The 27,991-nt window shown below is 39.9% G+C and overlaps 2 protein-coding genes across 7 annotated transcripts in view; one reads left to right on the plus strand and one right to left on the minus strand.

Annotated features, from left to right (window-relative positions):
* The first annotated feature begins 53 nt into the window (after positions 1-53).
* Positions 54-7,139, plus strand: LOC121883624 (elongation factor 1-alpha 1). Of its 3 annotated transcripts, none has more exons than XM_042392016.1 (8): positions 54-147; positions 2,992-3,156; positions 4,207-4,386; positions 4,652-4,948; positions 5,123-5,273; positions 5,651-5,907; positions 6,004-6,238; positions 6,403-7,139. In XM_042392016.1, the coding sequence occupies exons 2-8, from the start codon at positions 3,013-3,015 to the stop codon at positions 6,525-6,527; spliced, it is 1,389 nt and encodes a 462-aa protein (XP_042247950.1). In that variant the 5' UTR covers positions 54-147; positions 2,992-3,012; the 3' UTR covers positions 6,528-7,139. The 3 variants fall into 3 exon arrangements, with proteins under 3 accessions (XP_042247950.1, XP_042247932.1, XP_042247941.1); XM_042391998.1 differs by lacking the exon at positions 54-147 and adding an exon at positions 971-1,093; XM_042392007.1 differs by lacking the exon at positions 54-147 and adding an exon at positions 971-1,088.
* kcnq5b (potassium voltage-gated channel, KQT-like subfamily, member 5b) overlaps positions 6,581-27,991 on the minus strand; it is a 120,579-nt gene continuing 99,168 nt past the window's right edge. The window contains exons 7-15 of one of the 4 annotated variants that reach the window (XM_042391947.1): positions 27,260-27,355; positions 26,164-26,258; positions 23,245-23,271; positions 18,494-18,717; positions 16,200-16,311; positions 14,849-14,980; positions 14,462-14,569; positions 12,699-12,825; positions 6,581-11,276 (exon numbers count right to left, since the gene is read on the minus strand). In XM_042391947.1, the coding sequence (XP_042247881.1) occupies positions 9,990-11,276; positions 12,699-12,825; positions 14,462-14,569; positions 14,849-14,980; positions 16,200-16,311; positions 18,494-18,717; positions 23,245-23,271; positions 26,164-26,258; positions 27,260-27,355 (2,208 nt within the window). In that variant the 3' untranslated portion in view covers positions 6,581-9,989. The remainder of the gene's footprint in view (positions 11,277-12,698; positions 12,826-14,461; positions 14,570-14,848; positions 14,981-16,199; positions 16,312-18,493; positions 18,718-23,244; positions 23,272-26,163; positions 26,259-27,259; positions 27,356-27,991) is intronic. The other 3 variants (XM_042391956.1, XM_042391966.1, XM_042391974.1) reach the window with 3 other exon arrangements.

The raw sequence follows: 27,991 nt of genomic DNA on the forward strand, positions 1-27,991 counted from the left end.
CTAGTGGTCAAACCTAGTAAGTTCAGTAAGTGACGCGTTTGACGCCAGTTAACACAGCGGTACTTAACTGCGTCTGTCAGAGCAGCACAGCAGACAGCATCCCCTGTGTCATCGCAGTGAACCAGTGGACGCACTTCTGAGGGAAAGGTAGGACATTTTCCGGTGGGACACAATAACAAACTATTGTTTGCGTTCTGGAATAGACATATTGCAAAGGCTTAGTGATTTCAGGCACATCTGTAATAGTGGTTATGTAACTGCATTATACTAAGACTCGAAACTGATGGTTGAATGTTGTGTGGCACTGATGTCATGGTAATTTGATCAAAGCTAGTGCTGCCAAAAAAGTGCAGTTGGGTCTGGGTGGTACTGTCGCTCTGGCTAGGCCGGTGTGGCGCAGTTTCAGCGGAGAAATATCCCACTTGACAGTCATTCGGGAATCATCTCTGTCGACCATCATTTTGCTGCCACAATCACAAAGTGCTGTGTTGCTGTTTGTAGATGGGCGCTCAGACATGCAGACAGTTACGACGCCATCAGCTCTGCAGTGCAATGCCTGTTCATTGCGGTATTGTCTCGCATAAATGTCCTTTACTGGCAGTATACCTGCACACTGACTCATTTTAATAGGATATTCAGATCATCTGTAATGGAGATTTATGTTATTCAGTTTGTGCCGTCATGTCAAAGCCACAAATGAGCGGCAATCATCAGTAGATTATCAGGTGTATGGGTTGTTGTCCAGTGATGCTACTGTGAAGAATTCAGCATGGTTGTCTTTGTAATTACGAACAAACACAGAACAAACACATCTCGTTGAATATGGGCTTCTTTTATTCTCTCGTGATGTGAACAGAGCAGTAAGAAGTCTAAAATAACAGTCATTTTCCCCCTGAAAGCCCAAACATGCAGTAATAACAGGCGGCGTAATCAGAGAAAGTTCAGTCAGCGCAGGTTGAAATCCAGCCGTGTGCGCGCGCACGTGTGCGTGTGCCACAGCGGCAGAGTGAAGACGCAACAATAAACTGGTGTTGCTAGCTTTATCGATTAGGTTATTCACTAATTATCTCACTTAAACGAAGCAAACGGTAAGGTAAGGGGATAGATTGATCCAGTCTATTATTTATGTGGGTGCTTCTGTGTTCAGTATTATAATTTTGAATATTTTCATTTAACGTTAAATCTTAATTAGAAGGGAGTGACTCAATTATTCTATGCGCCATTTTTTTTTGCTTAAGGTTAGCTTGCTCGTGATAAAATAACGCAAAATGAAAGTTTAAGTCCCAGAAGCTAACTTAATGTACATATAGCTGGAATATAACGTTACCTTACTTCTCATTTACTGATAGTTTGCTTGTCGTCCAGTTTTCTTTACCGAGATAATGTTACGCTTTGGCGCGAAATGGCGCAATTTAACTTAAGGCTAACTTAACTGCTTATTGATTAAAGTTGATATAAATTCGGAAACTGGTCAGAAGAATGTAAACTCGTTATTTAGTTAACTATTTAGTTAGTTAGATAGTTAGATATGACAATTTTCACGTCATATATTAAAGTACTAAAGTTAGGACAGACCTGGAATACAGTAAGTAAAGTTAGCTGTATGCTTTAACATTAGTGGAGTAAGTTATTACTATTATTTATGTTAAATACCATTGAAAAGGTATGTTTTAAATTAATGGAGAGAGGTGGGGTTAACAGTTAAAGTCCCAGTGAAGTGAAAAATGTATTTTCCCAGTTTTAATCCTGTATCCCTGTGTTAATTGTTTATTTATCTTTTGTTATATGCCAACTATATGTCAAAAATCAGTATCAGAGTATTTTTACATCAAAATCCCTGTGTTTTCTCTTCCCCTAACACGGTTTCAAATACTTGATGACTCATCCTGCACTCAGGTGTGTTTACAAAAGTCATCCAATAAAATATGACTTTGCGCGGGGAGCAGCCATACCCATTATATAAAACCGCACGTCACTGTTTGTGGGTCTATTAGCTAACAGAGCAATATGGAGAGAGATAGGAAGAGATGTATGTTTGGATATCAGTTGGCAAAAACTTTGTTTTCATTTCCAAATGTGGCTGAGGTCTAATTCATTCATCTCTCCCTCGCTCTTCTCCTGATCTAACAGCAGGTGAAGGAGGTGTGTGTGGAGCCAACAGTCCTCTGTACCTCCATTTCTCTCTACTGCTCCCAGTCAGATGCGAATGATTTGATGTAAATCCCTCTTTTAACTATACACTGCTCAAATATTCTGTTTCACTGGGAAGTACGTCACATTACAGAAGCTGAAGATACTCTAACTTCCATTTCATTGGGACTTTACTGCTCCCTCTAATTAGTGCACATCGTCATAAATTGAGACAGTGAGACTTCAACGGCAGCCTCTTGCCTGTGAGCTTGAAATGCATACCTTTTATAGATGCACCTCTCGTCAGGTCAATGTGTAGAAACAGGTGAAGATATGTGTAACCAGTGCCAGTCTTTGCCATCCATTTTCCCTTGAGTGTCTCTGTAGATCTGAGATTCTACGCTACATTATATCACAACATAAAGGCAGTGATGCCGCTTTGATTTGATCACAGTCAACTTTATTTTTAATGCTTTTGTTCAGTTACAGACTTATAGAAACTCAATCACTTACAGGTGCAGGTCATCATCGTTTCACCTTATACTGCAGGTTAGCCACTAATGATACCTGTTATACCTAACACAGGTCGAACAAGCTTAACTCTGTAGGAGGTAAGGTGTTTGATTATTGCTTAATAACCGCACCATTATTCATTGTGTATATTTGTATTCTTTCTGAACTCAGGCAACAGTAGCATTATCAATATTGGTGGGATCATTACTGTTTATGTTATATGGGTACAAAATTGTGAGTTTAAGTGCACATTGAGAAGTGTGTGTGTGTGTGTGCATGTAAAGCAGTGATAGTTCTCAACAGCTACGGGTCATTTGTCTTGTTAACTGTACCACTGGGATATCTTAGTATTTTCTAGAGTGAGCTGCCATGGGGAAGGAGAAGCTCCACATAAACATTGTGGTAATAGGACATGTCGACTCAGGCAAGTCCACCACCACTGGCCACCTCATCTACAAGTGTGGGGGCATTGACAAGAGAACAATTGAGAAGTTTGAGAAGGAAGCAGCTGAGGTATGACTCATATTATAACCACTTAAAATATGATTTTTTATGATTTTCTATTTCTGTGATTTTGTACCATGCTGTAGCTGTTCTAGAACAGTAGTATATTTTCTGTTTAACTGGGTGCCTTGTCTTGTCTATCAAGTATCATGTCTATACCTGTGTACTCTGTGCCCTGCTGCTGCACTGTTAGGTGGTGGTTAAGCCATAACTCTGTAAGCATTTGGCACAAAAAACACTTTTATTTGATTGGCACCATTGCTAAAACATCTGTAGTAGTTCTGAAACAAGCTTTATCTGCAGCCTGGCTACTTTCTCTGAATTACAAGCAGTGTGACAGAGCAATGCAGCAATTATCAGTTTGACTTTCAGTAAGGTTAGGTTGTCATAGTCCTGTGATAGTCTAGTGTAATTGCCTTATAATAAATAGTATCATTTTAGGCTTACTGTTTAGGTTATTACACTCATAATTTTTGAGGCCAGAATTTGCATTGTTAATTACCACCAAACCTAGAACACACAGAAAAGTTGAAAATATGATATGGAAAGTTTGAATTTTATTAGTAGAATTAGTCAGTAATAAGTAATGTAACAAGTAGTCATTCATATTTTGTGTAGATTAAATATTTTATTACTTTATAAAATGTTCCATTACATGTAATTTATTACCTTTTTTCAACAACAATTCTAAGGATTGAAGTTATCATACTGATTTTTTTTACTTTTATACAAAGTAAGTCCATCCTAGTCACAGTATCATAATTACAGTACTGAGATTTATGACTTGAAACAGTTTTACTATTATAGCATCAGTTATTCTTAAATTTGGAGTATTAATTAATAGAAATAGAAATTAATAAAAATTTTAGAATTGTTCTGTGGAGGCGTGATGAAGATACCATCGTGCACATATGTTTACATGTATTTAGAGATAGATTGCATCTGGAAGCATGCATTATAAATATGGTAAAAAGGCTTTGGACAAAAGTTTAGCAAAGGTATAGTTATAGTAAATAAAGGCTGCATGTCTTTATATTAATTTCCTCTCCCATTACCTAGATGGGAAAAGGTTCCTTCAAATACGCATGGGTTCTGGACAAGCTGAAGGCAGAGCGTGAGCGTGGCATCACCATTGACATCTCTCTATGGAAGTTTGAGACCAGCAAGTATTACGTCACCATCATCGATGCTCCAGGACACAGGGACTTCATCAAGAACATGATCACTGGGACTTCTCAGGTAGAGGGAGAGTGGGAGGAAGAGTAAAAAAATGAGAAAGTGTTTAAGGGAGAGAGAAAAGCATTGTAGGAAAACTGTTAATAGAGAAGGGAGAGCAAAGCATTTCTGAAAGACCAGATAAAAATTTTGTTGGAGCATAGTAAAGAAATCACCGCATGCATGGCCAGGATTATATTTGTGTTTGAGTGCTTTTAGCATACCACACAACTAATCTAAGGTTAGTTGAAAGGTTTCATCTTATCTCTCTCTCCCCCGCCTCTTTCAGGCAGACTGTGCTGTGCTGATCGTGGCTGCAGGCGTGGGTGAGTTTGAAGCTGGCATCTCAAAGAACGGGCAGACTCGTGAACACGCCCTCCTTGCCTACACCCTGGGAGTAAAGCAGCTCATTGTGGGCATCAACAAAATGGATTCCACTGAGCCCAACTACAGCCAGAAGCGCTATGAGGAGATTGTTAAGGAAGTCAGCACTTACATCAAGAAGATTGGCTACAACCCTGACACTGTGGCCTTTGTGCCCATTTCTGGCTGGAATGGAGACAACATGCTGGAGCCCAGCCCTAATGTGAGTGTGCTGGATGACATGTTGACAGTATATACAGAAACATATGGAATAAGGATAGTATGACCATGAAAACCCATCTGTTTAGACTTATATCTCAAGGGAGTGTGCATGGTGCAACTTCTTCTGCTTTTGGACCTTCTAATTAGTCCTAACAAAACTTATGTCCCTCCACAGATGTCCTGGTTTAAGGGCTGGAAGATCAACCGTAAAGATGGCAATGCTTCAGGCACCACACTGTTGGAGGCCCTGGATGCCATCCAGCCTCCTACGCGCCCCACCGACAAGCCCCTACGCCTGCCTCTGCAGGATGTCTACAAGATTGGAGGTGAGGGTGGTGTTGATGTGGGTGTCTGTGAAGGTGATAATTGTGCAGTTTGTTGTTGGGAGTACAGACTTGGAGGATGTAAGTGCTCCAATTATCAAGTTCTCCTAAAGCGTCAGTGGCACCAGATTATATGTTAAAAGTATTTTGGGAATGAGAGCACCTTGAGACAAAAAGAGCAGAGCTGAATGAGGCCTAGAAAGAATTCCCACTAGTTCATTATATCTTAAAGTGAGTGTCTGTCCTTTTTTCAGATCCCACAGTCTCATGGAAATGTTCATGCCTGTTGTTGAGACTTGAAACTATCATTTTACTTGTCGTCATTTTACAGGTAGCTGTGAGTACAGACTATATAAAGTTGTAACCTTTCTCTCTGCCAGGCATTGGGACGGTACCAGTGGGCCGAGTAGAAACAGGAATCCTAAAGCCTGGCATGGTGGTGACCTTTGCCCCCGTCAACGTGACCACTGAGGTGAAGTCTGTGGAGATGCACCACGAGGCCCTGAACGAGGCGCTGCCTGGGGACAACGTGGGTTTTAATGTGAAGAACGTGTCTGTCAAGGATATTCGCCGTGGCAACGTGGCCGGAGACAGCAGGAACGACCCACCACAGGAAGCAGCCGGCTTCACCTCTCAGGTCTGCAAAGATGACTTATAGAGGATTCTGACCTTAATGCATGCATGTTCACGAGTCTGTGCATCTGCTTTACCTGAGTGCTTCTCTTTGCTTCAGGTAATTATCCTGAACCACCCTGGTCAGATCAGTGCTGGATATGCTCCCGTACTGGACTGCCACACTGCGCACATCGCATGCAAGTTTGCAGAACTCAAGGAAAAGATCGACCGTCGCTCTGGTAAGAAGCTTGAGGACAACCCCAAGTTCCTGAAGTCCGGGGATGCTGCCATTGTGGACATGATCCCCGGCAAGCCCATGTGTGTAGAGAGCTTCTCTGAGTACCCACCTCTGGGTAAGTCACCAATCCCGCAGCAGGATTTCCTCTTGTGGGTGAAGCTGCAGTTCTCAAGTATAATTTGTTGGGTTTTAATCAAGGTCATTGTGAATTCAAATCAAACATTAACTTTGATGGTAACCTCACTGATGATGTGATGTTTTTGCATGATCCCCCCTCAGGGCGGTTTGCAGTCCGTGACATGCGCCAGACTGTGGCGGTGGGAGTGATTAAGGGTGTGGAAAAGAAAGCACCCACCAGCGGTAAGATCACCAAGTCTGCACAGAAGGCGCAGAAGGTCAAATGAACATTGTGCTGGGCTGCTGCCCCAAGCACTCACCATGGCCGAAGACACACTAACACCCCGCCCCTTCTGCACACCATAGTCAGCGTCTGGTCTATTATCACAATGCATCGCAAAAGCAGACGAAGGAAAAAAAATAGTACCACACTGTTAATGATTAACATGTTAACACACTGTTATATGTAGATTTTATTGTCACTCAGATTGTGACAGAACAACACAACAAATTTACATAACTGCTTTCTGGTTGTGTGCTGTTAAAGTTAGAATTAAGCTGCTCGTTAACCTAGCCAACAAATGTAGCTGCTTAATAATAAATAAGGCAGAGATGTTCGTTTGCCTGGTCTTTGTTGAAGTAATGCTCTGTGTTCTAGCATTAAAAGAGATATGCTCACTAGCCAAAGGTAGATTGGCTGCTTACATGCTCACTGTTGCATTTTAGAGGAACAAGCTTCAGATAATCTTTGTCTGATTCCTGAAATCTATATGCCTCGCACTTTGCCTGTCTTAAACTCCTGTGCAGTAGCACTGTTAAATGTTACTGTTTAGTTCGTGCACCTTAATCAGTGTCATTTGTGAGCACATGTTCATAAGATTAAAGATGTTTAAAAGATGTTCCCTGTTTCATTGTCGTATCTGCTTTACTTCTATGCTCACAAACCACTGAAGAACTATACACATCAGTAAATGATGGTGAGACAGCAAAAAACAAACTCTTATATGCTCTTCATAGAATTTCCTTTATTGATGAATGAGAATAAAAGTTCACTTGCATTTTCATTACATTACAGGCTTCATTAATCTAACTGAGATTATTACTAGCGTGTAAATATGTGCACATAATTTAAATAAATTAAAAGAAATGAGACAGAATGTTAACATATCAAAGGCCTGTTTTATGCCCAGTAGCAAAATGATCTCTGAATAAAAAACTGCAAAATGTCTGAGGTCAGAACATTTACAGAGAGGGAAAATGAAGACAGTGCAACCGTGTCTGTTCAGAGGAACCTAATGCACTTGTCAGGAAATTGCAGATATGGAGATGAATATGTACCACAAAAGCAAGGCACCAATATACTGTATGCACTGAACATTTTGTAGACTTAATGTCAGTGCTGGGGTCTTTTTTTTTTCTTTTCTTTTTTTTAAACTTCTGATGCAATCATTTTGAACTTTAAATAGTGATTTTTCTTAATGATTCATTCTCAGTTATAAACAGGTTTTGATATGACAACCTTTTCATGCAAAATATATTTAAATATCTTAAGGAAAGTAAAATTCAGTTCCACATTTGAAAGCAAACTGACCCCAAACCTCCTTCACATATTCTGGTCTTTGCTATGGGACTTCAGATTATATTGAGGTACTGTTAGCTAATGCTGATTCATCACCACTGAGGTTTTAGATGCTGTATGATTAGTATCCACCTGCAGCTTATGTAATAGTTTCCCTACAACCTGGAGAGGACCACTTGACATTCCCTGATGCACCTGATTCTGTACCATGCAAGAGGAAGAGGAAAGTTATTAGTCATCTTGATGTCACTGCTCAGCAGTTCAAGCAACAGGTGTTCTGCTCATACTAATAATGATATAAGCAATACATTCTGCAGCGAGTCCACTCCAAACAAACAGAAATCATCTCACATTACAATGAATGAAGAAAAGCAAACTTTGACCATGGTTTAAACAGACACCTTCCTTTCATGATAAAATGTAATACAAAGTTAGATTTCTGAACATTTCTTTCAATTTATATTTTTCTGAACCAAAACAAAGTGCTTTGATAATACACCTTACAAAATGACAGACTGCCTATAAACCAAAAAAGTAACATTCAAGTTGTGTTTCAATCCATGGCTGTCGTCGGCTCAAAAACCAACTGACTGGTGCATAATTGATCTGAAAATAAGCAGCGTCTGCTCCTTGTTGCGCTCCTCTGGACTGTACCTTAGACTGCAGAGTTAGAGTCCACAGTGTAATGGACATGTAGCATCACAGCTGGCCATGTGTGTAAATAAGCATTATTACCTGTACATGTGCATGTATACAGGTGCATATGTGTGTACACTTGTATACAAACGTTTGGGCACCCCTTGATAAATAACATATTTTGATGATTTTTTTAAAAAAAAGAAAAAACGTCTTGCACATGCCACAATGATGTTTTTATTTTATTTTTTAAATTTTTGTCCAATTTATGACCTAAAAACCAACTATGCATTAATGTTTGCTGAAAATATTGTTTTTTTTTTTCCGTAGCCTAGAGAGACTGTGATTACATCTTTTCAATTTAAAAAAATCACCAAAATATGTTATTTAAGGACTGTATCAGTGGTTCTGCTTGTTTTAGCCAATTTACTACAAGTAACTACAATGTACAATTTGCACGGCGCTTTGTTTAAAAAATGTGGGTGTTTCAAGTCTGCATGTATTCTTTGTCAGTGACATCATTGGCAATGCAGCGCTGCCTTTTCAAAACTATCTGCACATACACTGCGTAACCACACAATGATAATGTAACAATGTAAAAATGTGTGAAGCTAATTTTCTCTGTGATGCATCATACACTTCAAGTCTGCTAATTAATATCCATACCATTACAGAAATGAAAAGAAACCAATGGTTGCTTGGAACTGTTGGAAGAATTCATTAGAAATATGAAGATGTGCCGCCTGCATTCCAAGATGGCAATGAACTTTAGTAGATAAAACTTGCTAATATACCATAATGATCTTTTTATTGTGAGCAACCTAAGTCATTGGTTGAGGATAGTAGTTCATATAATTTGACAATATAAACTTTAAGAGGTGATCTGTTCTAAAATGGACAGGATATTTTCGAAATAAAACAGAAATAGAGACAAGAACATAGAATGAGTTCAATAAGTTTGGCCATGTTGAGTTAACATTCATTTCTCTATGGCAGCCTTTCATGTGATCAGCAAGACAGGAAACAGATCTCATTTACATGTGCACATGTAAGTATTCAAGCATTTTTTAATTATTGTGACAGATGTGCGTGTTAGGTGTCCATGCCTTCCTACGTTATTGAATGTAAACTGTATCTTGCTAATCCCAGTACTTTTGACTGAAAACATGCAACGCTCATGCTGTATCTCAAGTTCACATATCAACCAACCATCTTTCAGGATCAAGTTTAGTTGGCTTTGTTAAATAGCGAAGTCTCAGGTTTTGGGGGTCTGTGTTCCCATTTTACAAGCCTTCATCTTTTATCTCAGATTTGTCAATCATATCTTAAAACAAAGAATAACTCATGCAATGATATAGCATACAGTATGTGATCAGCCTGTGTGAAAATACTGTGATTCTGATCAAATCGATCAACATGAAAATAAACAAAAAGGGACCCCTTGTTATATTCCCGCCCTCCCACTCCCCTCCAAAAAGGATAAAAACCGTCTCTGTGAGGTGAGATTTGGGTGCCTTCCAAGCATGTAGCTGGTCTATTTTAGCCGTACGTGTGGCATGTTCAGCAATTCGGTGCTGCCAGCAGAGGGTGAGGATGCATGACCAGTGGCCAGACTACGGTTAGAGCCCCGGGACCCTGTCCCTGCTCTGCCCCCTGTCCTCAGGAGCTCAGAGGAGTAGGTGTGAGCCTCAACAGTCCCCTGAGACAGGAAGTCAAATCCCTGCGTCTCTATGTCCCTGTCGCTGATAAAGAGGTCCTCCTCCCCCCATCCACCACCACCACTTCTTCTTATTCTACCATCACGCCCTCCTCCCCCAGGGTCTTGGCTACAGCTGTGAAAGCCAACGGGGGAGTCACTGCATGTACTGGGGCTTGGAGATGAGAGGCTGTGGTGGGCATCATGGGCTGTCCCCGGGGCTGTCTGCATCAGGTTCTGCACTGACATGGACTTGCCCAAGCCTCGGTCCACCTGGCTGGGGCCTGAGCAACAGCTGAGGGCTGGTGGCACCAGGGGCTCCAGCTCCAGGCTCATATGTCTCCTCCAGGAGCCCTCGTCTTTGGTGCTTAGTCTGCCATTGCTGTGGCCCAGTCTGCCCAGCCCCAAGCCAAGGCCAAGGTCCTCCCCAACACTGCTGTCCTCCGTCTGCGTCCCTAGACCTCCACAAAAGTCGTCCATGTCTGGGGACGCTTCTGTGGAGGTTGCTCGCATCAAGCTACTCGGGCCCCCGCTTCGACTTGGAGGGGGCGGTGGTGGAAGCCTCGCCAGAAGAGGAAACCCTCCGTCTACCACTACTACTCCTCCGCCCCCGCCACTGCTGACACTATTTGGCGTGAGGATGGGTGGAGAGCTTCCCACAGCCTCATCATTGCCACTTTCAGGCGTGGTGGCCTGAGCCTGCGTATGATGATGGTGGGGATGATGGGGATGATGATGGTGGTGGTGGTGATGATGATGGTGATGAGGGAGCGGCGATGGGCTGAAGGAGGAGGATGCATGGCCGGAGGGAGGTGTGGAAGAGGAGGCATTGAGATTGAGGTTGAGCTCGTTGTGTGGCGCAAGGATGAGATGGAGTCCTCCCTGGGAGAGGTGGGAGTTGGTGGAGGAGCGCATGACGCAGCCACCAGGGGGAGCCACTCCACTGTTGCTGACCTGGGTGGAGCAGGACAGGTCCTTGCTAAAGACGGAGGAGTGGTAGTCAGAGGTCTGTTCCAGCTCGAACAGGGGCAGAGAGGAGAGCGTGAGGGCTGAGGAAGAGCCTTTATGCAAGACCTGACGATAGATGTCGAGCAGGGAGTCGAGCTTTGACTCAATTGACTGAACCTATGAAGAGAGAACGGGAGGATGAGAGTGAGGAGTGATAAGTAAGCAAAAGAAGGAAGCATTTTAAAGCCACTATGTGTAGAATTATGTGATTATAACAGCTTTCAAATTGTGGCAAAAGTTTCTGTTTGTAGAAAAATGAGACAATCCTGGTAAAAAAGAAATGTAGCAGTTGTGTGTGTTGCTTTCAGCCCTTCAGTCTACCACAGTGTACTTCTTGATATCATCACTGGGAGGTGTCAAAGTTGGACGTTTTTAAATTCTACACACTGATTTCAACAGTGTATAATATTTACAATTACTGTAAAGCTGAAAAAAGTAAGTTTTGATTGCCTTCTTGCACAAAAAAGATCAAAATGATGGTCAAACAAAAGTAATGACTGCATTAAATGTGCAGATTGTTGAATAAAATTTGGACTAAAAAAAAAAAAGTAGTGATTACATCTGCACCAGATGCTGACATTTACCTTTCCATCCCTTTCATTTAATACACCTATTTGCTTTCTTGCTTTCAGTGAGATTAGAAAAAAAAGATGTCTTCGCGTTAACTGGCGCCAGGAGGCAATTAGCCTAGCTTAGCATAAAGACTGGAAGCAGGGGAAACAGCTAGCCTGGCTCTGTCCAAAGTTCAAAAATTTGTTTACCAACACCTAAAGCTCACTAATTAAAGATGTTCTGTCTTGTTTGTATAACCTGCGCACCGACAGAAATGTAAAAATGACAATTTGTTGTTTTAGGGGGAGATACACAGTCTGATTATTTCTTAGCAAACAACAGCCAAGTTTCCTAGAATCTTGTAGCATCAAGGTTGCCAGGGCTGGTGCTATTGTGCCTGTACAGAGACCAATACCTAAAGCTGTGCTCACCAACCATATCTGGTAACCTGCCAGAGATGCTAGCCACAAGTGCTGGGCAGACAGCTAGCTGTTTCCTATACTTCCAGTCTTTATGCTAAGCTAAGCTAACCACCTCCTGGCTCCAGCTCAACAGACAGACATGAGAGTGATGTCACTCTTCTTATTGCATTACCAGAAAGAAAGTGTAAAGAAGTGTATTTTACAAAATAATGAAGTATTCCTTCTCACCCACTTGACACTTCTCATCAAATCACACTTAGTGCTGATCCCCACATATCCTAGGATATTTAATTCTGAAGCCAAATCAAATTTAAAGATTACAAAGCATAAATTACTTCAGTCTTTTGCATGATAATATGGTGATATATTACTTTACTAGATCTTCTGTAGACTCTGGTGTAATTAACTAGCTTATTTGTCTCTATTATGACCATCAATTACAGGCCACTGCACTTCAACAAGACAGGAATTGATCTTTGTTTATGTAGAGGCAAAGCCTTCCGGTTAATACAAATCACATTATTACACATGATTTAATGCAAAATTAGAGAAGCGGAACACAGACCTGCCGCTCCACTTTACACACGCGACCCAGCATGCTCATGTCCTCTAATAAATCTCCATCAGACAGCAACTTCTCACGAATCTTCTTGTCCAGAGGGATCTGGCCCTTCCCGAGGATTTGGTCCACCCTGGATTACACACAACACACATGCACAAGCACACGCACACACAACAAGACATTAATGATAGGAAGAAAAAGTGTAGAAGAGTGTAGAAAGTAGAAATCCACGAGGCAGCCCACAGAAAAGAAGGAAGGTTGAAACTGCAACAAGAGCTACAAATTAAGCAGATTTTTCTTTCAACAAAATACAGGCAACAAAAAGGAGCAGAGACTGTGGAAATGAGAAGTTACACCTCCTCACTGGATTTGAAGATATTATTTGTTGGATGAAAAAAGGTGCTGACTGTAACATATAATATAAACTGATGACCAGACAATTAACAACAACTTTTTCAGCTATTATCAACAAAACTGTTTGATTTATAGCATATTATTCAAATTTGATTATTCAAAAAGATCCTTTTTATGTAACATTTTTTGCATGAATGTATACATGTATCTGTCTTTTTGCCACACTCTCATTTACATAAACAATATTCCCTTTAAATCCAGTGAGGTTCATTAGAATCTGGTTATTAAAGTCTGTTTGTCAATGAACATTCAACAGTGATAAGCCGAGGCAATGTCATGCAAAATTATGATGCCACCAACATTTTAGAGAAATAAAGCCCCTCCACTGATAAATATAGACCAGACCTGCATCATGTTTTTAAAACAAGAGTTCACACTGCATGAAGTAAAATATATAATTGTACATAGTTTGCCAGTTGAGATTATACTGCCAAATATATACAAAAACACAGAAAAGTATTTCAAGTGAGCAGTTAATCACTTCCAAAAGTGCTTTTTGTATTTAGGTTTCTCTACTTGCAAATCCTGTTTGACCAAAGTCTGATCAGCACTTGCTTTTAAAGAACATGCAGCACTTTCAGTCAACAACAGCAGGGGTCAGTATTACAACAGCAATGCCAGGTAGGTTTTTTTTTTTCAGCAATGCTTGGAGATTGTAGTGTGCATTTGTGTAACAGAATGTGTTCTGTGTGAATTGTGTCAGCACGGATCCCAGAAGTCACTAGAATTAATCAGAAACCACCATTTCTTCAGCAGAGAGCAACACAGCAAACACCCAAACCAAAATCAATATATTGTAGAGTTTTGTTAGTGTTAAAGGACCAGTGTGTAGGATTTAGTAACATCTAGTGGTGAGCTTGCAGATTACAACCAACTGAATACCCCTCCCCCTACCCTTCAAAGCATATAGGAGTACCTATGGTGGCTGTGAAAGTCACAAAAAAAGCAAAAGACCCTCTCATTCTAAGGTAACGAAGTAACAGTTCATATTTCAGGTGATTATACACTAATGAAAATATACTTATGAATATTATATTCCATTTCTGCCAAGTCCGTTCCGCTGGATGCCACTAAATTTTACACACCGCATCCCTAAGTTAGTGGATGATGATTTCATACCCAGGACAGTAAGGTGTGAGTAAAGAGCAGCGCATGACAGGGATGTAAGAACAAAGGGTGGGATCATTTCACGTCCACCTCAATCAATTCAAAGAGTAAATTTGATCTTTTAGTCCTGATTTTCAGTTTTCACACTTTTGAGGACAAACCATCTCCTGAATTGACTGAATCTGAACTGACTGAACCCATCTGACATGTGAGGGGAGGGGACGGGGAAGGGGGGGCATTCTGACCCCTGAGTGGAGTTCTTTCTACCCTGGCTGTAATAGACAGGCAGGGAGGGGGAGGAAAAGGTCTTGGCTCGGCTGCTCAGCGGCTGTGGGCCTACTATCATGTCCAGCCTGTGAGGGAAGCAAAGGGAACACACACGTACACATGTTCATACACATACTGTACATACAAAAAAAATGCAACAGAACAAACATACATACACATATGTATATACCCATGCATGTATACGGTATGCATACATGCACACACATACACACCAGCACAAAGATGAATCAGTTACAGTGTGGTCAAACAGCTGTGGTTAGACAGCAAACACAACAGGAATAAAACTCAGCTGCTGTTGTCATGCAGTGTGTATTGAAGCTGGACTGCACCGTCATCTTTCTTACCTGGTTTGCAGGCTCTTAATGCGACACAGCATATCCAAGTGACCGGCAGAGTACTGTTCAATCACATCCTTGACATCATAAGGACGCAGCGTCTCTTTAAACTTCTTCTTGGCTACATGGAACTTCATTATCCTGGGTGAACAGGAGGGATTTTCATAATCAGCCACAAGGGGGAGCTCTAATACAGTCAGTACAAATGACCTGCAGCGACTCATCAAGCTAAGATATTTCACAGACTGTAGCTATTGAAAACAAATCAAAGCCTACCTTTAATTTTTTTGTTTTGAAAAGTACTCAGAATGTGTTGCTGCATGCCAACATCCTGTTTCTTCACACCAATTCAAACAGCCTGACACCTGAACAATCACTTCACTGGACCTTATAAAAACATCCAGTGAGGTTGTGGTTGTTTTTTTTAGCTGTGTGAGTGTAAAACTATCGCTCTGAAAAATCAGCTCTCTGAGTTAATGCACCTGTGGAGCCTCAAGGCCAAATTCAAGGGAAATTGGCAGAATGTGTGAGTCTCTGAGTCCTCAAGTGGAGAGAGAAAGGAACAGGCAAGGATGGAGAGCAGTTAAACTAAGCATTAGAGTGGAGTAGTTTTTGAAAAACATAAATCATTTAATATGCTCAGGTATTGTGTTTTGAATGCAAAAAATAAATCAATAAAATAAAATGTGAATGTAGTTAGGGGTACAGCTAAAAGAACTTTAGGATGATTGTAGCTAGCTTCTGTTATAATATGAATTTTATTTATTTTTAAATTTATTTTTGTTATAAAACGCTGTGGGCTGAGCCATACGGTACCCTGAATGATAGTTCAAAATTAATATTTGATTAAGTTACTAATGTGGGTGTAAAATTTAGTTTAAATTACAATACAAACCTTTCCTAAATCCAATCTTTTGTTTAGATTTGATCATGGTTTATATTTTTAAAACAAACTTAACCATAATTCACATGTATTTAAGATTTAATTCTTGCTGGTACGACCCAGACTTTCAGTATTTTTTATTACTGCATCCGACAGAATATGTTTCTTTTGTGTCGCATCATAGCTAGCACACAGTGTCCTTGTGGCGTGATCAGTTTGCATGGCCCTGCAGTGTTAATGCTCCCACTAACCATATTTCCTGTCTCCCAACAGTCACACGAACCAAAAATGATCTAAAAATAACCTTACAAAAAAATCTTCCGGTCACTTTAATCTCCTGAGCATGTTCAATCAGGAGAGCTGCTGGAAGGCGAGGGGTTGCAATCAGGGTTTGTTTGCATGCAACCTTGGCAGGATAAAAAATACAGTGATTCTTGGATTGATGGATGAAAAAAAGTCTCAGTTGTTTCGCCTCACCTGACAGCTCTAATGACAGACTTGATAGAGGGCAGCAAGTCCTCAACCGAGATCTCGCAGTGACAGCCCTTCTCATCAAAACCATCCTCCCCTGCCATGTTGGATTCTGCTGCTTGGAAGAGAGGTCACAGAAGAGGAGGACTGTTCAGATTGTGTTTGTTGATCACTGATGACATTTTACATGAATGCAAAAAAACAGATAACTGTGAGGCAGGAACTCAGACAATATGGTTGCATGTGTTGCATTAGTCTTTTTAATACTCCAGTTTAGATTTAGTCACTAATCAGATTCCTTCCGCCTGCCTCCAAAAAAAGCACCTATTTTTATTATCATTGTTTCACTTGAAAATCACGACTATGGCAATGTTTTGGCATTGCAACTAATTATTGCTAATAGGAGCAGTGAAATTCCTTCCTCCATGTCCTTTACCAATGCTGTTATGTGATGTGCAAAAAAAATGTAAAGCTTCATTTTCTGGCCTCTTGAGGGAAATGACACAAGTTTAGTAGTAACCATGTCCTTGTTGTTATGGGAAAAATGTTAGCAAACAGTTTCATAATTACACATCCAGCAGACATCTAGAGCAACATTACCATTAATTGTGTGATGAATTGAGCCCAATATTCACTCTTTTAGCTTTGTTTGAGTCCCCACCAACTCCTGCTGGAAATATCTGTCTCTTTAGCTGCTAAATGCTCCACTATGTTCACCAGCTCTGTCTGTCTGTTGTTCAGTGCTGGGCTGGTAGCATGCAGTGTGTTTTTAAGTGGAAAAAACTGCCTGATGTTGATGAAAATTGATGAGAAAACCAAAACAATTAGCTGAAAGAGGTTAAAGAGGCTAAACTGCTCCATAGAACTCAGGAGAAATGCAGAGTCAAACTAGAATCTCTGTTGGTTCATTATTACAAGCGACCCCTTTCACATTACACATAGTTATTTGAACCATTGTTACTATAAAAATATTTATTAGTGCAGCTTTGAGAAACCTGACTAAGGGTGTCAAGCAAAAATTTGGCTGCATTTACACATTTTGGATTTACATGGATCTCTCTCAAGGTCTGATTACTGTGATACCAGGGATTACATCAGTTCACAACAGTGCATGCAAAGACACATTCAATTTGACTGGGATCAAGTGAATTGAATTGAGAGTAAAAGACACACAGATAGACCAATCTGATCTGACAGACTGTTAACTGCAGACTAGCAGTAAAAAACAGGCCTCTGGTGTGCCTGCAGACATAGAGCTAACAGTGCAACATTGTGATAATGCAGCTCTGTTTATGGGCCTCTTGAGTTATGACACCCTGAGGAGGTAAGAGGATGGGTTACAGTACAAGAGCTCGACTGCAGGGGCAAGCTTTTTGTTCTGCTTAACCAAATATTACAATTTGGATTAGCATCACTTACTGTAGTAGTGCACAGCATGTAGGATCTGCATGTGCTGAAGTGTTTGTGTGTGATACACTCAGTTCTACCTACTGATTAATAAGCTAGAGAGTGACTGGGATAGGGTGTATCACCTGATGAAAATGTATGTGCTGATTTATGATTTGCTCCCTTAAATCATTAAAATAACTTATTTCACATTAAGAATGACTTGTGATTTTGCTATAATGAAAGGAGAGGCTTTCTATCATCTAACATCTCATTTAGCCAACATGTCAGTGACAGTGAATGATCAGAAGGAGCGTGGCTAACCAGCCAACCAGTTTGGTTTTGGCTTGCTTGGTTACTGATTCCGCTCCACCAGCAGGCCTAAGCCAGCTGGCTAGCTCTGACACCCCATATGGCTGCTGAAGCTCACCACTCTCACCTTCCATCAATCCATCAGTTCACCCACAAATATCATTTGGCCATTTACCCAAGAGGGCTTGCCAGGCCGGCACTGCAAGGCCAAAGCAAGGAAGTGCAAAAGGCCATTAACATTCTTCCACTCAGCTGCCTGAATTAGTGGGCAAAACCAGTTCTAGTGGGTTGGACAGTCAGCCAATAAGTCTCAATTAGTCTCAGTAACATGTAGTGAAACTGGAGGATTCACTTATCACATGCCTGGACTTAAATAATGCAACATTTTGGGAAATATTGTATACTTATTTGTTTTTGCTGAGGGTTAGATGAGAAAATTGATACCACTCTCATGGTGGTAATCATGAGACATGAAAGTAGTATCCTCTAATCTCACTCAGCAAGAATTTCCCAAAATGTCAGACTATTTGGGCATGTGATTTTTGTGTTTCATTACAATTCAGCTGCATCAAAATGTGGAATGACGGGACAGAGTCACTCACCATCAGTGGTTGAGCGGGACTGGCTCTTAAGGCGGAGTGAGGGTCTGAAGCGTGTGCGGTCATTAAAGCTCCAGCTCTTCTGCACCTTGGTTGGGCTGGTGCCCTCTGTACCGGCATCCGCCACTGGAGACCGCCGGTCATTCACTGAGGATGTCTGCCTGTTTTTGATGCTCTGACCTCGGGGACTCGCCATCCTCACCCGCTCCTTGAAGCTCAACTTCTGGCTGTAGAGTGAAAAGGGGATGAACAGAGGTACAGAGGGGAGTTGGAGTGAGGAGAAGAATAAGGGAATGACGGTGTGAAGAGGTGGAATGAAAGACAGATAAAGATATGTTAATGATGTAAGTTTTAGGTCAACAACTTATCAAAGACTTTTGGCAAAATGCTGTTGTTCATTTAATGCATCAGTCATCATCCAGAACTTTATCAAGTAATAGGGTGAAGGGCTGCAGGACAAGATGGAGAAAGACCAGCATGCATTGCAGCATTGCATCATTGCTTTACACAAAATGCATGCTCAGGTTATAATAATGCTTCAACTGTGTATTTGTGTCTCAATGTGTGTTTTCATATTTTATCAGCTTGCATCTTAGTATCAGGCAATTCCGCTCATGTCACATTCTCATATTATATGGTAACATCACACTATTACTTTGTATGTTACTTAATATACCCCACAGCAAATCACCATTTAAAGCCATAATTACAACAGCTGACTCAAAATTACTGTGTAATGTGCCCCCAAAAGTTGAGATTATGGAAGAAAATGAATTAATAATACTTGTGAGAATTGAACAGAGTGATGAAATGCAGTGAAAGTAGGGAAATGGCTGATTTTATGTTTCTGAAGATAATGATTGCATGCAAAGTGCACAGGCAACAGGCATGGCTCATTTAAAAACAATCAATGAAAAGGTGTTGTATATGGGATTTAACATGTGTGGCTTTACTTTAATGAATAAGGGTAGCCATATTCAATTTATTTTTCTTATTGTACTGTATGTGTTTAGCCTGCCTGTGGAACTGATCAGGCCCATTTATTCCTAAATCCTTATAAAGTGGTCGCAAATATATAGTTCCATCTGTTAAAAAGGCTAAATAATTTCCCAAAACAGCTGGGCACTGTAGTTTTTAGTAAGTTGCTTAAACAGGAGTAAAGATTGCATTGGTTGAGGACTATTTTTAGGCGTGGATTAATACACATTTGGTGCTCTAGTGAGTATTTCTGGCAGTAGGATGGTGTATGTGGGATTGAATAATGTCACCAAGTACAACAGTATGGCTCACTGATGTGTTTTTAATAGTTTTTGAACAACAATGGAGCTCTATGACACAGAGGAATAAGATATAGTATCAGGCTTTGGCTTCACAGACAATACCTGTTAGCAGGATTAATTCATTGATGGGTTTAGTCTTTTCATGGGAAAGTGTTCTTTAAAGTGGCTGTGAATATGATGTAGAGCCACATGTGATGGGTTTGTGAGTGATTGGCAGTGACAAGTCATCACTAGTGCTAGGGATAGTACCACAGAGTTTAAAAGTTGTATCTGGGATATGGAAAATGGAGTGTAATATGTAGACTAGATGCAACACAAGGAGCTGTGTGAAGAAAAAAAATAATAGCGGTCTATGACGCAAAATAATTTTCATCTCTCTACAGTCAGAAAAAAGCTTAGAAAAGTTCATTACTGCACAGGATCTGCTACTGAAAATGAAACCTGACAACCATTCTGAGAGCAGACATAGTTAAAAACAAAATCACAACAAGCAGAAGTAGCGCATTGCTCAGGCAAAGATCAAACAAAGGCAGATAGTATATTACTATAAATGCAACTGATGTCCCCCTGCCAGTTTTTATTACACTGCCCCATCTGAGGCTGCAGCCTCCTACAGATACCCATGCACCAGGAATTAGTCAGCATTCTCAAAGAAAAGACGTCATGTAACAGGGGAGCATAAATGCTGTGTACCTATGTTTCCGAGTGGTACACCTCCTCAGTAGCTTCTGTTTATTACTATGATTTTTACTAAAAAAATCAAGGAGAGATAGACATACGGTGATATCAGTGTTACATGATGCAGAAACAGAGGAGAGAAAATATTTACCTCTGAATGTTTTTTGGATGAAATAGTGCACTTTTTTACCCTTATTAAACTTTTTACTTTGACCCTTGTGCTTCTTACTACTTATTTTCTTATTCTATGTTGTATTAAATCAACCTGAGTGTCAGTTAAATGCCTGACATGTAAATGCAATAATCCTCTCTTAGACTGTATGTATAAAGGCTATGAAGTATAAAGTAATACAGCAGAGTTACTGCTGGCGCTTCATTTTGTCGACCACTGACATTTAGAAGCAGCAGAACGGAGGCAATTGAGCTTAGAGGAAAATGAACATCTACAGCACCATCTGAAAAAGGCTGCAATTTGGTGACTCACGCACCTCATGTCGATATCCCTCATTTAACTATGTGAATTCAGCTGGGCCATGGCAACAAGTGCTTGAGTCACCAGTGTGAGGCCAGTAACATTTAGACAGACACTTGTGGGTTCACTGAGGGTATTAAGATGTAGACTTGTTTTTTTTATCCTATAGCTGTGTTTTATCACTGTGCTTCTGTGATATAGTACTTTGAAGAATTAACAAATTTAGCTAATAAATAAAGTAAGGCAGCTCCAGTTGCACTGTATCCTGTGGCTGTTAATCTCCTCTCTAGCTCTGCAGTGGAGAGGAGATGTAAATAGTCGAGTCGGGGGTATGTGAAAAAAAAAGAACATAGGTGGAGGCTGTAGCTCTCCTCCCTCGTTCTCAAGACATGAAGGAGAGTGCGTGGGATGAATTCTTGTTCTAGACTGTGCGCAGGCGAGACTGATCCTCTAAAATTTCAACCTGTTTAATTTGGTTATTTTATTGATATTTCAAATGCTTGCAACGTGGTATAGTTCATATATGACACCACACTGAGGGGAAAAACTGTACGTCTGCCTTCAGGTTGCTGTGGTGATTTGCAGACAAATTTTTACTCAGTGTTTCATAACTGCAAACATAACATATTACATCACTCAGCCCTCAATGCCCTGAATGCTGTCCTCCCCAAATTATTCAAAAAATGCATTAGCTAAAAGACAAGCATCGGGAGCAGTGATATTTTCATTTGAAAATTTTGCAATATAAACACAGACTCATACAAAATATAATTTCTAATAAGAGTATAATAGATAACTGAGGCAGGGGTGGTTAAAGATTGTGGGTATGTGTATGTGTGAATGATTGTATTTGGCCTTAAGTGTACCTTAGCATGTGCATGTATGTATGTTTTTTTGGAGAAGAGGGCAAGTGATAAAAAAAGAAAGATAGACCAAAGCAAACGAGTCATAAAGAGTGTTTGTGTAAAAGTTGCTATTAGCAGCCAATTTCATCACCCACAGCCTTAAATACTTCCAGTTACAGTGACTTTATGTTCTCAGTGACAGTGTAGTTCACACAGAAATGGGGCAACAGGAGTCTGTAGGTTTATAATGCTTGATATTTTCCCCCAAAAGGGCCAGGTATCATGAGATTTTTTGATACAAGTGCAGATACAAAACCTGAGCTTAAGTACAGTTACCAAAACAATTTTTGATACATTATTTTATTTATCTTTACATTAATGATGAAAAGATGACGTGTAACGTGAAAGGGGTCGCTTGTAACAAGGAACCTGTAGAAAATTATCACACTGCATTTCCCCTCAGCTCTACAGGGTGTTTTAGTGTCTTTCAGAAATTTTTGCTTTACTGATGCAACTTTATTGTTTTGGTTCAGTCAATCCTGCAACTGTAAAGCGCTATTAAAACCACAGTACGCTACCGAACAACAGACAAAGTTAGTGACTACCTGGTGAACATAATTGAGCATTTAGCAGCTAAAGAGCCAGATATTTCCCTTCAGGAGTGGGTGGAAACCAAACCAGAGCTAAAACAAGAGTGAATATATATATATATATATATATATATATATATATATACTGATAATATCAACTTAGTATGTCAGTGTTGCTTACAGGTTGTTGCACTGCCCCCAAGTGGCCAAAATAACCAACAAATGCAAATTTAAGGAATATAACATGTTTTCCTACTAAATCCTTTCTTATATGTTCAACAAAAGAAGCCACAAAAAGATCTCAAATGTTTAATTTCCCTTTACACAAGCAGCCGTACATGAACTACTGCCTATGTAAAATGTTAAATAATAAAAAAGTCAAAAATTTAACTCAAGAAATGAGTAACGTTCTGTCACATTTCTGCTTGTCTTCCTCCTCTTCTTCTTTCTTTCCGCTTTCACACACTGTCCAAGTCCCTATATTCACAATTCTGACTTCACCGTATTTGCATCTTCCACCAACAACCTGCTGGCTTTACTCCACTACCAGCGTCTAGACACCGGGGAATTCTGTCCTATCTCCTGTCATAATGTGTCATAGTGGGCCGTTGCTTAACGTAGACGACTCACAATGACGGAGTCTAAACAACAGAGTCTTTCTCTGTTGCTAACCTCAATAAATATCTTTATAACCTTCCAGTTGATCTCTCCTTCTTAAGCAATCTGATCAGAAAATGAGTAAACAAGATTACGAGTCTGAACAGAAATGAGATTCCAATTTTTTGGACTGGTCAGTTTTCAGGTTTGATACCCAGTCTTACCTCTGAATTATGGAGCTACAACATGATGGAAAACAGTGAATGTGCAGTCAAACAGCAGAGTCACAAACCTTGTGGTCGACTCTCCCTGCTCCTTCCTGGAGTTGACAGATGAAAAGAAGAAGAAACAGTTACATTAGAAAACATTCTTTCATAATAGTCAAGTATTCATTTAGTGATCAACAGTGTTGCTTAAAGGACCATACTAGTGCTTTTGCATGTTTTAGCCCATTCACTAGTAATCACATATACTTTACATTACAGCTAAGCATTGCTACAGTGGTTTAGAAAAGTCATCGCATTTTTTATCACCATTTTAGACCTTTTATTCATTCTGAACAATATGAAAATCTATTGAAACCTGCTTAAGCTGTGTCATCACAGTGAACATCAAGTATGAATTGTCAAAGTAGCATTATTGTTATGGGGCAAATCAATCTTCATCTTAACTGCATTAGCACATAATGATAAAGGAACATTGATAAAAAGGAATGCAGAAATGAGGAATTTGTAAAAAAAAACAAAACAAAAAAAACAAACAAAAACTGAATAGCCTGAATGCGAAAATGGTTTGAAGTTAAGGAGCTAAAACCTGCACTTTAAACACTATGGTATGGTCCTCTAATTCAGCATGGAATTTCGCATTAAGGGCTTTGTCAGCAATTGCTGCTTTTACAAATGTAGATAATTTGAAGGTAGCAACACATCGATCAATAACAAGCATTCCATGGGAACTAGATCTTAACAAATAGCAGGCCCACTATAGACATGCAGGTCAATGCAGTACGGTCCAGGCAAAACTAAGGAAGCACTTGCAACAAGAGAGGATAGTGAAAATGTATTCACTTAATTACTTTAAGAAGTGTCTTTGTAATCTGAGGGTGTGTTTTGTACATAATGACTATATTAAGTTCATTATGACTGTATAACTGTATGCAATATGCAATGCAGATGGCTTTCCCAATATTTCCAGGCTCCCAAGACAGGTTTCCAGGCAACGTCATTGTGAGATGTGCAAACAAGCTGGGGGTAATTAACCAAAATTAGGAGTTTATGAGAAGATCAGCATAGGAAATGTTTTTTTGTGCCTTCAAGAGCACAAATTGCAAAAATAATGGTTTGAAAATGTTCAATATCCCAAGAGAGGGCAGAATTAGCAATTTGCATCTAGCAATCTGGTCAAAGCCATGGATTTTAATAAGGGTGTGGTAGCAAACAGATGTTTTAACGTCAGGCTCTATAATCAATGCATCAGTTGATCAGTTTTTAAATGGAGGTGGAAGAGTGCTTTGGATGTTTATAAAAAAAGAGAAAAAAAACACTAACAGGTGTGCAGTGTCTGTTTTCATGACCCCCTGCAGCTGAAAAATAATATTCATCAAAGCAAGACAGGCAACAAGATGCCCCTATAGCCACAAGTGGCAATTACAGGATAGTGGAGCATTGAATTTCCCTTCATTGCTGGTGAGGTACACTGTGTTTTTGAATGTTTGTCTTTGATATGCTAAAATGTAGTGTAACAGTATAGCATAAGTAGAGAAGTGATTAAAGAACAACTTATACACATAATATAACAACATAAAGTGACTGTACATATAATTCCAAAAAGTGGACTAGAGTTACGTTACTCTTTAGGTCAGTGAAATCACTGAGTAATGTAAGTTACACAGCAATATCTATCTAAAGTTTGCTAACATTAGCTATCATGATAATCATTGTCTACTGGTCATCCCAGACCATGTAATGCCAACAAAAAAAAAGAGCAAGGGTGTGTTTTGCTCATAAATTCAACTTTTCAAGTTACTTTTTGTAAGAAGAAGAATATTATATAGTCTTGCTTTAAATCCTGTTATCACACTTGGTTATGATTGATGTTTTGCCAGTAGGCCTATACACTGCAGTCACCTGATATGGCAAAAGCATTTTGTATAACAGGCCTTTTTAAAAAATGCTACCCTTACATGTGTGTGGGTGTTTTTAGCGTGTGCTGCCAGTTGATTATTAGACACAGGTCATTTCTCACTACCTGCAAGAGCTAGTTTTAGTAGTCTCAGTCTGCATTATTGTCTATACTAGCTGAATTATGTATTATGTTAGCTAGCTAGAGCCGACAGATGTGTAATTAAAACATTATTGGAAATGCATGGGGATGAATGCCACATACAAATTTACCTCTAAACAGTAATTATACTACTTTATAGCAAGTTGCTCTATGTATAAATAATGAAAATGTTCATAAAAGCGATCATGACATCATGGGAATGAGTTTTCTACCCCCCTGCTGTGTGCACATCCTCGATTGTATGTAAATGGCAAACCCTCTATAGTGATCTATACTGTATATGCATATATAGATATGCTAGCTGCCAAAAGCTGCTGACTACTGTACCCCTAAACTACTGTACTGATGGCATCTGTGCTAGATGATCAATTTAAGGAGAATGAAGTCCTGCAAATTCAAAAAAGCTTAACTGGCTCATTGAGGCCACAATTGCTATCATAAATAGATACAAAAAAATTGCTGCCTCAGTCCCTCAAAGTGACAGCAGTGAAAATCCCTGGCTCACTGAGCATTCAACTGACTCTGGTCAAACACAGAGCCTCACTCAGTATGAATGCCATGGCGGAATAAAATGTTCATTAATATAATAGCAGCAAAATTTAAGAGTTGTTGAGAGATATCTTAGAAGTCAGTGTTTTCTGTTAATTCAAGCAAGTTGAGATTAACGGAGCCTGGAAATTATTAGTCTTTTTGATGGCTGTGAATCATTTTCTTATAAGAAAAAAGAAATTCAAACAATCAATGCATTTATGTGTTCAATAAAGAGAACAAATCAGATACATTAAACAGAAAGACAGAGCACAAAAAAGTGAAAAAGGCTGAATATTTTTTTTTTTAAAAGTATATGAACTTAAAATGTACATAAGTGAAGTACAGAAGAGTGGCACAGACACCAAATACAGACACCAGCTGCCATAATTGTACCTACTTTGTAGGGCTGCAGGTATGCAACGCCTTCAAGTGAGGCTTCCAGGTAGCAATGGAAACCGAGTTCTCATCAGCCGCATAACTACGCCAAACACACTGCATGCAGAATACACAAAACCAAGAAGAAGAAAAAAGTACAAAGAGGAGACCAAAAAAAAAAAGAGATAAATGGAAAGAAAACAAAAAACAGGCCAAAGAGGAAGAAAAAGTAGAAGGAAGAAGATGAGGAGGATGAGGAGGATAGAAAAGAAAACAAATTTAAAAAGCTGATTAGTGAAAACTAAAAAACAGGTGTGTCACACGTCTGTGGTTGGAGCGGAGGTCAGGCATGGATACATGCCTGTGGGAAGGCAGGAGGCTCTCATAGTGCCGCCACGTGGCGTCCAGGTAGGGCCTGGTGCTGTCGGTGGAGTAATAACGCCATGCAGCCTGGTGCAACATGGGGATGGAAAGGATGAAGAGGAGGAGGAGGAGGTGGAGAGGAGACAAGAGAAGGTGGAGAAAGGTCAGGAAAGGGGGAGTGGGAACATAAGGTGGAAGAGAAAGTTGGGAGGGGGAAATGCCAAAGAGGAAGAAAGTGGAGAAGCATGTGGGAGGAAAGTAGGTGAGAGAGCAGAGGATGAAAAGGAAGCATATGGAGAAATATATGAGGAGGACAACGTGAGGTCAGCACTGCTAAAATTCAGAATGAAAAAACAAGGCATGTGTGAAGATCAGGCTGGGAGAGAGGAAAATGTGTGAAGCAGACAAGAGGGGGATGGCAAGAATGGGTTTGCCAAAGTGATGTTTCTGGGGCTCAAACACAGTCTGGAAGAGGCAAAAAAACTCCCAGAGATCAGAGAGCTTACTGCAAAGTGACAGATGAAGGGGCACAGGGCTGGAGAGAGTGAAACTACATGCTATGCGCTTTTTATTGGGTAGTTTCAGGGTTTTGGAGAGTCCACGGAGGAAAAAGAGAAACTGGAGAATGATAAAATCATTTAGGGATTTCAATCACATTTTGTATTTTGCAGGCATTCAGTTAACTTAGAAACTGTGGTGTATTGATTTGAATGACAGCAATATTTCATATTGAAATTGAAATACATGTCATTTACCTGGATGAGGTAGGCGGCCGGGTTTCTCCTTTTCTCAAAGTGCTTCTGTCTGTGCTGCTCCTGGACCTTCAGGGCAAAGCCTGAGCCCAGAATACCCTGATGTGATATTAGTGAGAATTAATACTGGATGCTTTTGTATGCAGATGCACAAGTATCACTCAGCTGCTGAGAATGGCACTACAACACAATTGAGACAGAAACAACAAGTGATATGTTCATTTTTCTTAAAGGAATATTTCAACAGTTTGAGGAATACACTCATGCGTTTTCTTCTTGAGAGTTAGATAAGAAGGTCAATACTGTCACTGACTGGAAACGGGGAAACAGCAAGCCTGGCTTCATATCATTGTATCCTGTTTGAATTATTTTTCTACATGTTGTAACTACTGCTGGGATTTCCCCCAGCTTCTAGGTTTTTATGCTAAGCTAAGCTAATCACCTACACTTGTACAGTCATGAGAGTGGTATCTCAGCAAGAAAACAAATGTATGTATTTCCTAAAAATGTTAAAGTATTCCTTTAAATGGGAATTCAAAACTTTAATTAATTGACATGTACTTCTTTCTTTAGGTTACTGCTTTTCATTTATAAGAAGATTCTCATGAATTGATAGAATTTTGATAATTTCTGATTATTTGAACTAAATATAGAAAAATTAAAGGTGCCCTGTGGAGATTCCATGTAAACAAACAAAGTTATGTTTATATGCAGTGTTTCTCACCAAAACACAGT

This window comes from Thunnus maccoyii, chromosome 2, assembly GCF_910596095.1.
Source record: "Thunnus maccoyii chromosome 2, fThuMac1.1, whole genome shotgun sequence".
Lineage (NCBI taxonomy): Eukaryota > Metazoa > Chordata > Actinopteri > Scombriformes > Scombridae > Thunnus > Thunnus maccoyii.